General features: G+C 44.3%; 1 protein-coding gene across 5 annotated transcripts in view; it reads left to right on the plus strand.

Annotated features, from left to right (window-relative positions):
* Positions 1-12829, plus strand: part of parp4 (poly (ADP-ribose) polymerase family, member 4) — a 79986-nt gene that overhangs the window by 50612 nt on the left and 16545 nt on the right. For all 5 annotated transcript variants that reach the window (XM_056289243.1, XM_056289244.1, XM_056289245.1 and 2 more), the window contains exons 24-29: positions 695-882; positions 1730-1829; positions 3222-3392; positions 3718-3798; positions 3903-3983; positions 6223-6318. In XM_056289243.1, coding sequence (XP_056145218.1) covers positions 695-882; positions 1730-1829; positions 3222-3392; positions 3718-3798; positions 3903-3983; positions 6223-6318 — 717 coding nt within the window. The remainder of the gene's footprint in view (positions 1-694; positions 883-1729; positions 1830-3221; positions 3393-3717; positions 3799-3902; positions 3984-6222; positions 6319-12829) is intronic.

Genomic DNA, 12829 nt, shown 5'->3' on the forward strand with positions numbered 1-12829 from the left:
TAAATTGTGTACACACAATAGCCATTGCATGTCTGTCCGTCTAGGGAGAGCGATCCCTCCTCTGTTGCTCTCCCTGAGGTTTCTTCCTATTTTTTCTCCCTGTTAAAGGTTTTTTTTAGGGAGTTGTTCCTTATCCGATGCGAGAGTCTAAGGACAGGATGTTGTATTGCTGTAAAGCCCACTGAGGCAAATTTGTAATTTGCAATAATGGGCTATACAAATAAAATTGACTTAACTCATTCTCACTCCTGCCTGCATGCGCACGGCACAAGAGGAGAGGGAGAGATGCTGTGCTGCTGCCAGAAGAGCTGCTGACTGAAATTACTCTGGGCAGCATGCATGTGGATAAATTGCAATATATTTGTGTATATTTCTCGCTCACCCCGATGGTCTGAATAACTTGCTGCTGCACTGTGCTGCTCTGTCTTGTCCGTCCGTGCACTGTCACTGTGTCCTCTGTTTGCGGTGCGATGCTATCAGTTATGAAGTTGTTTTTCACTGTGTGAGAAAATGGATGTGTAGCATGACAGCGTGTGAAAAGTGTCAATTACGTGACTCTCAGTCAATGCGTGAGAGTTGGCAGCCCTGCTATGTTCACTTCTTATGTACTTTTTACAATCGTACAACATGAATGCTACAATATGTGTATCTATACTTTTCTCCAATAACTCTACCCCCACTTTTGTCCTTTCAGTCCTCCCCACCAGGAGGGGGTAGCACAGAGCTGTGGCGCCCCCTGCGTGGCCTCAGCCTCCTACCTCCTTCAGGCGGCCTCCGGAACCTACTGCTGCTGTCAGATGGCCACATCCAAAACCCATATCTCACCCTGCAGCTGGTTAGAGACAACATACAACATAGCCGCCTCTTCACCTGCGGCCTCAGGTCAGCAAGAAGTCATAGGTCAGGTCAACAGCAGTTGACAGATTTTGCAACTTATAATTTTTTCCTTTCTCGCTTTAAAGCTGCATTAAACTATATTTTTGATGTCAATGTCTTCCTGTAATGTGAAAAGATTGCTTCCAGTCACATTAAGAATCAACACCGCAGTCTACACTACTACTACCACTATATTTTTAATCCTCTGTGAACATTTATCAGCTGAAAATATGGCCAGCAAGCATTTTTTTTTTATACACTTCGGCCACCATAAACACAGGATGGGAAGAGATGAGGAGTTTCAGCTGTGAGTGTGAGTTTTGGGTGCTCTGTAGCCCTACCATGTCATTATGAATCCCACGGCATTTCTAGGCAAGACACGCCCCGCGTAGCATTCAAGCGCTAGGATTGTCCAGATGGTCCAGTATTCGTTGCCTCCGTTGGTTGGGTTGATTAAGGTTAGGGCGGGGTTAGGGTCAAGGTTAGCTAATCAGAGGCAGGGTAGGGGTGGGTCTTCCTAGAATCCTAGTGCTTGGATGCTACATGGGACGTGTCTTGCCTAGAAGTGCCATGGGATTCATAATAACGCAGCACTACCATCTGCCATCTAACTGTCAGAAAATCCCTTAATGCAGTTTTAAGTTATGTGGTTTGGTCTATTGTTGAATATGATTTCAACTTGAGTAACATAAGTGGGAAATTAACCCCAAACCTTGATAGTGCCAGTGGCATCCATTACTAGCTTGTCAGGCATGTATTTTGTGTTTGCTACAGAGGCTTTAAAAGTTGTTGTTTTTTTGTTTTTTTTGCGCGCGCGTGTGTGTGTGTGTGTGTGTTGTGTGTGTGATCTTAGCCTGACAGCCAATCGGCATATGTTAAGAGCTCTGGCACAGGCAGGGGGAGGAGCCTATGAATTTTTTGATTCAAAAGCCAAACACACCTGGGCAGAAAAGGTGAGACTTACTGTATGCTTGCAGGTGTTGTCTTTATGTCTCTTATTTTATCAGGATAGATATATGTATGTTGTCACTCAGTATACATTGATGAGCCAAAACTTTACGACCACTCACAGGTGAACCGAATAACGTTGATCATCTCCAAATAAAGGCACATGTCAAGGTCTGTGTAGATTAGATGGTAAGCGAACAATCAGTTCTCGTAGTCAACATGTTGGATGCACGAGAAATGTGCAGGAGTAAAGACCTGAGCGACTTTGACAAGGGCCAAATTGTTATTGCCAGACAACTGGATCAGAGCATCTCTGAAATAGCAAGGCTTGTGGGGTGCTCCCAGTTAGCAGAGATGAGTACCTACCAACAGTGGTCCAAGGACGGACAAACCACAAATCGGTGACAGGGTGTTGGGCGCCCAAGGCTCATCGATGCACGAGGGCAATGAAGGCTATCCCATCCCTTTCGAACCGACAAAGTCTACTGTGGCACAAGTCAGAAAATTTGAATGATGGTTAAGGGAGGAATGTGTCACAACACACAGTGGATTGCATCCTGCTTCGTATGGGGCTGTGTAGCCACGGACCGGTCACAGCGTCCATGATGAACCTTGTCCACCGTTGAAAGTGCCTACAATGGGCACACAAGCGTTGGAACTGGAACTTGTAGCAGTGGAAGAAGGTCGCCTGGTTCAATGAGTCCCATTTTCTTTTAGATCACGTGGATGGCCATGTACGTGTGCCGTTTACCTAGGGAAGTGATGGCACCAGGATGCACTGTGGGAAGACGACGAGCTGGTGGAGGGAGTGTGACGCTCTGGGCAATATTCTGCAGGGAAACCTTGGGTCCGGCCGTTCATGTGGACATCAGTTTGACACATGCCTCCTACCTAAACATTGTTACAGACCAGATACACCCCTTCGTGGCAATGGTATTCCCTGATGGCAGTGGCTTCTTTCAGCAGGATAATGTACCCTGCCACACTGCACACATTGTTCGGGAATGGTTTGAGGAACATACTGAAATGTTCAAGGTGTTGCCTTGACCTCCAAATTCTCCAGATCTTAATCCAGTTGCGTATCTGTGGGATGTGCTTGACTGACAAGTGGGATCCGTGGCAGCACCACCACACAACTTACAGGACTTGAAGGATCGCTGCAAATGTTTTGGTGCCAGATAGCAGAGGACACCTTCAGAGGTCTTGTAGAGTCCATGCCTCGGCATGTTGGTTCTGTTTTGGTGGCACACAGAGGACCAACAGCATTTTAGGCAGGTGGTCATAATGTTTTGGCTCATCAGTGTATAGTTATTTATGTATGGCTGCTGACTGTTTGTGTCTGCCTCTTGGCCTGTCTGTCCACCGGCTCGTCCTGTCTGTGTCTCTCTGGCTATCAGGTGGCATCTCAGGTGAAGCGCATGACCTCTCCAGGATGCAGCTCAGTGTCAGTGAAGTGGCAGCAGTTTAATCCAACAGCGCCCCCTCCTGTTCAGGCACCCACACAGCTCCATGCCCTCTTCAACAACTGTCACGCCCTGGTCTATGGCTTCGTGCCACACTGCGCTCAGGTATGGAAGTGGGGTGAATATGATGTTTGAGTTAGATGTTGCTTATTTTACATTTCTGTAAATTTGTTGTTCTTCTTTGAGTTTTAGTTTACATGCGAGGTTGGAGAACTTGTCTAAAATATTACTTCTGTAATGTTAAATGAGTAGGAAAAAATGTTATACATGGTTACAAATTGAGCATAGGAAAAATCACTTGCTCACTATTTTTTAGTGCAAAAAAATTAGATCAGTTTGTGAATGTAAGTGGGTGTGTGACGTTAGGGGGTACAGTGTAACAAACATAATTCTGAGAGTCAGCTAATTGTGCGTGCTGCTGTCTGTGAAGGCCAGTCTCCTTGGCAAGCTGGGTGGGCAGGAGATCCAGACCATGGTGTCCACCAGTGAGCTACAGAAAACAAGAGGCACTGTAAGACCATACATAAACGCACACCCCATAACCAGTTCACTCACTAGTCAGTCTTCTTTCATGATGATGACAACAAACATTTCTGTGTGTATCTGTATGTTTAGATCCTTCACAAGCTCACAGCAAGGGCCATCATAAAAGATTATGAGGATGGAAGTCTCAATACCAATGAAGCTGAACATGAGGTGTGCACATGTGGGTGTATGAATCTATATGTGTATCTGTGCCTGTGTGGATCTACATACAGTGCATCCGGAAAGTATTCACACCCCTTCACTTTCCCCACATTTTGTTATGTTACAGCCTTATTCCAAAATAGATTAAATTCCTTTTTTTCTCATCAATCTACACACAATACCCCATCATGACAAAGCGAAAAAGGTTTTGTAGAAATTTTTGCAAATGTATTAAAAATAAAAAACTGAAATATTGCATGTACATAAGTATTCATACCCTTTACTCAGTACTTGGTTGAGGCACCCTTGGCAGCGATTACAGCCTCAAGTCTTCTTGGGTATGAAGCTACAAGCTTGGCACTCCTATATTTGGGGTATTTCTCCCATTCTTCTCTGCAGATCCTCTCGAGCTCTGTAAGGTTAGATGGGGAGCGTCACTGCACAGCTATTTTCAGGTCTTTCCAGAGATGTTCAATGGGGTTCAAGTCTGGGCTCTGGCTGGGCCACTCAAGGACATTCACAGACTTGTCCCGAAGCCACTCCTTCGTTGTCTTGGCTGTGTGCTTAGGGTTGTTGTCGTGTTGAAAGGTAAACCTTCGCCCCAGTCTGAGGTCCTGAGCACTCTGGAGCAGGTTTTCATCAAGGATCTCTCTGTACTTCGCTCCATTCATCTTTCCCTCGATCCTGACTAGTCTCCCAGTTCCGGCCGCTGAAAAACATCCCCACAGCATGATGCTGCCACCACCATGCTTCACTGTAGGGATGGTATTAGCAAGGTGATGAGAGGTGCCTGGTTTCCTCCAGACGTGACGTTTGGCATTCAGGCCAAAGAGTTCAGTCTTGGTTTCATCAGACCAGATAATCTTGTTTCTCATGGTCTGAGAGTCCTTTAGGTGCTTTCTGGCAAACTCCAAGCGGGCTGTCATGTGCCTTTTACTGAGCAGAGGCTTCCGTCTGGCCACTCTACCATAAAGGCCTGATTGGTGGAGTGCTGCAGAGATGGTTGTCCTTCTGGAAGGTTCTCCTATCTCCACAGAGGAACGTTGGAGCTCTGTCAGCGTGACCATCGGGTTCTTGGTCACCTCCCTGAACAAGGCCCTCCTCCCCCGATTGCTCAGTTTGGCTGGGCGGCCAGCTCTAGGAAGAGTCCTGGTGGATCCAAACTTCTTCCATTTATGAATGATGGAGACCACTGTGCTCTTCGGGACCTTCAAAGCTGTAGACATTTTTTGTACCCTTCCCCAGATCTGTGCCTCGATACAATCCTGTCTCGGAGGTCCACAGACAATTCTTTTGACTTCATGGCTTGGTTTCTGCTCTGACATGCACTGTCAAAAGTGGGACCATATATAGACATGTGTGTACCTTTCCAAATCATATCCAATCAATTGAATTTACTAGAGGTGGACTCCAGTCAAGATGTAGAAACATCTCAAGGATGATCAGTGGAAACAGGATGAACTTGAGCTCAATTTTGAGTGTCATAGCAAAAGGTGTGAATACTTATGTACATACAATATTTCAGTTTTTTATTTTGAATAAATTTGCAAAAATTTCTACAAAACCTTTTTCACTTTGTCATTATGGGGTATTGTGTGTACATTGATGAGAAAAAAAAAGGAATTTAATCCATTTTGTAATAAGGCTGTAACATAACAAAATGTGGGGAAAGTGAAGGGGTGTGAATACTTTCCGGATGCACTGTATGTGTGTAAGCACAGTTGCCTGTGTTAGAGGTCCCAGGTAAGGGGCGGGGCCAGTAACAGGAAAGTGGGTCTGTTTTAAACAGAAAGAAAGTATAAAACAGGAGACGTGGTTGACTTGTTGAGCAGGCTGGTGACGTCTGAAGGCACGAGCCCACTGCAACACACTTATAGAAACACAATACTCTGCCAGACCAGCGCGCCCCCTTGTGGCGTGGAGACATATTGCGGCTGCAATACATTAGAAATACTTAGTCTACATAACAATTAAATAAATCTGGCTCCTACTAACAATATATCAAATACAATAACTTAAATTGTGACAACACAATTGTGAGTGTTACACCTGCTTGTTTAGGTGCATTGACATGTTTGAACGTGTGTGTTAATGGATGTGTGACAGATTTTGTATTTTGTTTCTAACCATACCTGTGTGTGGGTGTGTATATAACCACCATGAATGTGTGTATGCATTTGTCCATATAGCATACATTGTGTGTCTGTCGATCTGTAAATTGTTAATTGAAAATGTTGATTCCCTCCAGGGTATGAAAGCAGAGCTGAAGTCCTTCATTGTTGATTTGAGCAAGGAGTTCTCCATCCTGTCCAAGTTCACCAGCTTTGTGGCCATTGAGGAGAGGGTATATAATCCAAGCATATTGTCGTGCATACATACACACACACATGCTTCTATAGTTATGATGACCCCTATTAACTACGTTCATTCCCTAGCCCCTAACCCAAACCTTAACCCAATCCTAATTGTAAACTTTAACACTAAACCCACGTTATAACCCTAAAATATAGCTTCTTGAAGAAGTAAGGACCAACTACAGCATCATCACAAACCAGTTTTGTCTTCACAATAAAGGTGTATGCGCACTAGGGCTGTCAATGAATCTTCCAAATTCGAATATGTATAACCGAATTGTAAAAAAAACAAAAACACATTCACCTGTGAAAATTAATATTCGTTTGTGGAAAAAAAGCATCACAGTCGCTGCACTCAATACGCTGCATGACGGACAGGAGCCACACAACGTTACTTTCACTCTTGCTCAGCAAAGGTGGAAAAATACTATCAAATTGTTTATTTAAACCAGTATGAATATTACCTAATCTGTATAAAAATTAGGCTATCCAGACTTCCGGTTGGGAATCTGGATGTAGTGGTTGCAAAAATCTCGCTGTCCCGTCACTTTTTCAAAAAGAACAATTTTCATTACCCCAAACTATTTGAAATACCCTTTGTCGGGCAATTAACGCTACATCAAATAATTTTTAGTGAAATGGCTTCTAAATCATCAAAGCAAACAAGGATGGATGATGCCAAGAAGGATGAAGCTCACGCTGTATGCAGCACTCCCTGTGTAGCTAGCATAGCTAGCTTGCTTGAAGAACACAAAGCAAGCATTCTAGCAGAGTTCAAAGTAGCTTTCGCGTCCTTAGAGGAGCAGTTGACTCAAACACAAGCCACGGTACAGGACCATGACCAGTGGATTATCTCAATGGAAACAAATGCTACCCTACTAGAACAGCATGTACATGCACTGGAAGAGAAATGTGCTATGTTGACCAATAGCAAAGCCAAGCTAACAGCTAAGGCAGGAGACCTAGAAGGCCAGAGTCGGAGAAGTAATATCGGGATCATTGGTTTGCCAGTGTCTATCGAGGGCCCCCGGCCTACAACTTTCTTCGCAGATCTGCTGGTTGAACTGCTTGGCAGACAAGCTTTGCAGTCCCCCCCCCCCCCCCCGAGTTGGACCATGCACACAGAGCACTCATCGCAAAGCCACCTCCAGGGGGAAAGCCACGGGCCGTGATTATTTGCTTTCACCGCTATCAGATAAAGGAGCTGGTTATTTGCAAGGCCCGTAAGCATCGAGGTAAACTCCAGTACCAGGGGAAGCTAATACGGCTCTTCGAAGATTACACCCCAAGGGTCTTTGAGAAGCACACAAGATACCGGGGGGCCATGTCAAAGCTATACAACCTGGGTCTCAAACCAACCTTGCTATTCCCAGCTACGCTAATCATCACGCTGAAAAAAGGGGTTAGGAAGGGACTCCCCTCGCCTGAGGAAGCCTGCAACTTTGTGGCTGCCTGCCAACTGGAGCAGACCATTTAGCCTAATGTACTGTGAACACCTATATACAAAATAATTCCAAGTATGGTAAAAAAAAATTCGATCATCCCAAACATTTAATTCTGTCCATGACTTCGGCGATATGGTCATTCATATGTTAATGCCAAAGATGAACCGAGGCTAGTTGTTACAGGCTAATGTGGCTAATGTTTGCTAGCTTTACGCTGGACTATGTCAATACTGTCATGGTTAAATTCTGTTTTTGGAGTCAATCCTTTGTTGGTTTGCTGTTTGTAATGTCTGTTAATGGTTCATGCATAATTTTATGTTATGGGGTTATAGTTATAAGATATGGGAACTGAGACTCTTTGATAAGAAGCTTAGATAAATGTAGGAAAGTGTGCCAATATACTTGGCAGAGAAGACCTGTACCAAGGGAATCAATGGTGCTGAGGGGTGGGAGGAACAGATTTGGGCATGCAGGACAACATCTTCATTTATTTATTATTTCAACTCATGTTTTGCTTATTTTACTTTTTTATCTATGTTTTATTCACCTGTTATTTTTTTCATTCATTTTGCCATACAACTTGGACTGCAGTAATGATCTTGGTATACCCTGTATCAAATGTCATACCACGGCTAATGTACGAGCGGGTGGCGGACAGGCGGTAAGGGTAATTTTGTTAAATGTTGGGGGGGGGGTGAATGCTCCACTAAAACGTGCAAAGAGCTTTTCACACATCCAAAGCCTAAAAGCAGACTAATGTTCCTCCAAGAGACACATTTACTTAATGCCAATCAACAGAGACTAAGTAGACATTGGATAGGACAGATTTTTTTTATTCAAAACATAATTTCAAAGGCCCTGCGATGGCCTGGCGGCCTGTCCGGGGTGTCTCCCCGCCTGCCACCCATTGACTGCTGGGATAGGCTCCAGCATCCCCGTGACCCTGAGAGCAGGATAAGCGGATTGGATAATGGATGAGAAAAAAAAACAAAAATTAATTTGAAAACAAGGGGTGCTGCTATTCTAATTAGGGAAGATGTACACTTTACCTTGAGTTTTGTTATTGCAGACGTGAATGGCTGTTACATTATTGTCTCTGGTACACTATACCAAAAACCAGCTACTCTTGTGTCTGTATATGCTCCTAATTGGGATGATTGTAACTTTGAGAGGTCTGTTATCCTCTTTCCAATTTAAATTCCCATTTATTAATAATGAGGGGAGACATGAACTGTGTCATTGACCCTTTACTTGATAGATCTAGTCCTACGGCTACAACACCGTCCAAAATGTCTCAGCCCCTCTGCTTTTTTTGTTTTGTTTTTTTTACCCCTTTTTCTTCGACTTGTACTTGTCCAATTTCCCCACTCTTCCGAGCTGTCCAGGTCAATGCTCCACCCCCTCTGCTGATCCAGGGAGGGCTGCAGACTACCACATGCTTCCTCTGATACATGTGGAGTCACCAGCTGCTTCTTTTCACCTGACAGTGAGGAGGGGGGACGTAGCATGTGGGAGGATCACGCTATCCCCCCCCCCCCCCCAACAGGTGCCCCGACTGACGAGAGGAGGCATTAGTGCAGCGACCAGGACCCATACCCACCCACATCCGACTTCCCACCCGTAGACACGGCTAACTGTGTTGGTAGGCAACGGAATAGACCACCATGCTACCCAGATGCCCCAGACCTTTTCTGCTTTTATGGAACAATACGGATACATCGATCCCTGGAGATTTTTACATCCCTCTGCAAAACAATATTCTTTTTTTTTTTCACATGTACATCAGACCGATTCACATATAGATTATTTCTTCATTGATAAAGTGTTTATTTCATCAGTAGTCTCTGCACAATACTCACCAATAGCTCTATCAGGCCATGTTACCGTAATCCTTGATCTTTGCTTTGACCTTAAACCTAAAGATTTTAGAACTTGGCATTTAGATCCCTTATTATTGGCTGATGCAAATTTCTGCATATATGTCTCTGAAGCCGTTGACTTTTTCTTTGAGACTAACAGAATAGAAGGCACATCCCCTCCTTTATTATGGGAAACCCTAAAGGCATTTATTAGAGGTAAAATCTCATGTTAATAAATGTCATACCAATCACTCTAAACCTTTTTCCCCTCTCTCGTGGAACACATTAAGGGTGCCCACTTTCCCGCTGTTATTTGCCATCGCCATCGAGCTGCTCTCGATAGTACTGAAAACTGAAACATGATTTTTAGGTAATCAGCGATGGGGAACAGAGCACAAAGTCTTGCTGTATGCAGATGACCTATTGTTATATGTGCGTAATCCATCATCTAGTATCCCCTACATTTTCATTCATTCCTTATTCATCAGCCACTTCTCCGGGGTCAGGTTGCGGTGGCAGCAAGCTAAGTAGGGCACTCCAGACCTCCCTCTCCCCAGCAACACCCTCCAGCTCCTCCTGGGGGATCCCAGGGCGTTTGATTTTTATTGGTTTGCACAAAATTATCAAGTACATAAATACGTCTTTCACAAGGAAAGTCCGAGAAAAAAAAGGATGTGCTGGTGAGGTAAGAAACCCAAGGAGGGCTTATAATGAAGCCTTATCATATCAGTAAATTTCAATCATGACCAAAAAAAAAAAACAACAGAATAAATAATAAGGAAAAACAAACAAACAAAATAAAAGTAAAAATTAAGATAAAGAAAAGGTGGAAGATAAAAGCAGACACATAGTTGCAATGCAGATGCAAGCATCTATTTACCCAACTGAGCACACAATTTCTCTTTTAATTTCTTTTTAAAGATCGGTAGGGAGGGTGAACTGCCTGCTAGATGTAAATGGGCATTCCACAATAAAACACCTCTGTATTCCATAAAATACTGCCCTCTGGTGGTGTGACAACGGGGAACATGCAAATGGTTTGCTTGTCTCGTCTGTCAATGTTCTCATTCATCCAGGTCATGGTTATCCAAAGGAGTTGAATCAAGTGCAACTGGACTCGGTATATATCCGTGAAGACGTTTCGCCTCTCATCCAAGAGGCTTCCTCAGTTCGTGCCTTTCTGACTAGACGAAGCTAGTCTGACTGGCTGGTGATGAGACTCAGAATTTATCCTCTTGGAGTTGTTGTCAGAGCTATAGATGTCCATGGCTCTTTGTGTCCCGATGTTTACCAATGCCCGTCACTAACCGAGCCATAGATATGAGTGGCTCTTTTGTGTACTGATGTTTGGCCGCGCCTGTCGTTATGTGATGGATGGATGTGATGAGGTCAACTATAGGTAGTTGTTTGGGTGTCATGGCGAAGTTCAGTCCTTTGGCTAAGACCTCCTTCTCCGATTGGGAAAGTAAGAGGATTGCACTGACCTATACATAGGAGATGCCTACAATGCATCCTGAGGATAACCTGGCGTGACCGAGTGCCCCATACTGAAATACTCCGCAAGACCAACTGCATCAGCATGGAGGCTACCATCACCCAGCACCAACTTCGATGGCTTGGCCACGTCATCAGGATGCCAAAGGAGCGCTTACTGCGTAAAGTGCTGTATAGCCAACCTACATCTTGGCCCCCGCTTGGCAGGGGGCCAGAAAAAACGGTACAAAGACCAACTGAAGACCATCATAAAAAAGTGCGACCTGAACCCGAGCCAGCTGGAAGACACTGCCACCCAATACTCCATCTGGTGCCAGCTCTGTCAACAAGGGGTGCAAAACCTCGAGAAGGACCGCGGTGATCGACGGACCAGGAGATGTCTGAAGAGACATGAAGCCAGTACCACACCTACACCCCCAGTCAGTGATTTCACCTGTTCTGTCTGTGGCAGACATTGTGGATCGCGGATTGGGCTTTACAGCCATAAGAAGACTCACAAGTGACAGAGGCAGGATTGTCATCATCGGACACGACGGACCCAAAGCAAAGCTTTTAGGTGTAAGTGACGGTCGAAGACGATCAATATTGCGTAGGTGGAAGTATGCATACTGAGTAACATTGTTGATGTGAGTTTCAAAAGATAATGTGCTGTCCAGGATGACACCCAGACTCTTAACCTGAGGTGATGGAGGAACTGTAGAATTGTCAATAGTCAGAGAAAAGCATCAGGTTTGACCAAAGTAGATTTAGTGCCTGCTAGGAGGACCTTGGTTTATCACTATTAAGTTTGAGGAAGTGGTATGAAAACCAGGATTTAATTTCTAGTAAGCAGTCAGAAAGGGAAGTGGGCAGAAGAGTGGAGGTAGGCTTGGTGGATAAAGCTGGGTGACATCTGCATAGCAGTGAAATTTAATGCCAAATTTCCTGAAAATGTGTCCAAGATGTAGTAGGTAAATAATAGATAGGAGGGGGTCCCAATACAGAGCCCTGGAGAACACCGGTAGTAACAGGAAAGGACTATGATCTCAAATTTTTAAGTTGGACAATCTGAGTGCGGCCAGAGAGATATGATCTACACCAGTCAAGGGGGGGTGCCAGTTATTCCAATGGAAGCTAGTCTTTCTAGGAGGGTGTTATGTGAGATGGTGTCAAAGGCTGCACTCAGATCAAGGAGGACAAGTATGGTTAAGAACCCAGAGTCAGCTGCCATCAACAGATCCTTAGCAATTTTCACCAAGGCTGTCTCCGTACAGTGCATGGAGCAAAAACCAGACTGGAATTGTTCAAACAGATTGTTGTTGGTTAAGTGAGCGTGTACCTGAGATGTGACTGTTCTTTCAAGTGTTTTAGAAAGAAAAGGTAAATTTGAGATTGGGTGAAAATCATTCAGATTGTTGGGGTCTGCACCAGGTTTCTTGAGTATTGGCATTATTGCAGCTGTTTTGAGAGATGAGGGAACAAGACCAGAGGGGTAAGGGAGGAATGTATTATATCAGTTATTAAAGAAGATAGAGAAGGTAGACAAGACTTTTTACTAAATGAGTGGGAAGGGGGTCTAACTGACAGGTAGATGATTTGGATTTGCGAATAAGACAAGATATTTCTGCAGTAGTTGGGAGTTTAAAACTAGATAGTGAAGAAGCGAGGGGAACATAGAAGGGTGAATAAGATGAATTGTATGCAGTATTGTTTGACGAGGTCAA

The sequence above is a fragment of the Lampris incognitus genome, chromosome 11, assembly GCF_029633865.1.
Source record: "Lampris incognitus isolate fLamInc1 chromosome 11, fLamInc1.hap2, whole genome shotgun sequence".
In the NCBI taxonomy this organism is placed as follows: domain Eukaryota; kingdom Metazoa; phylum Chordata; class Actinopteri; order Lampriformes; family Lampridae; genus Lampris; species Lampris incognitus.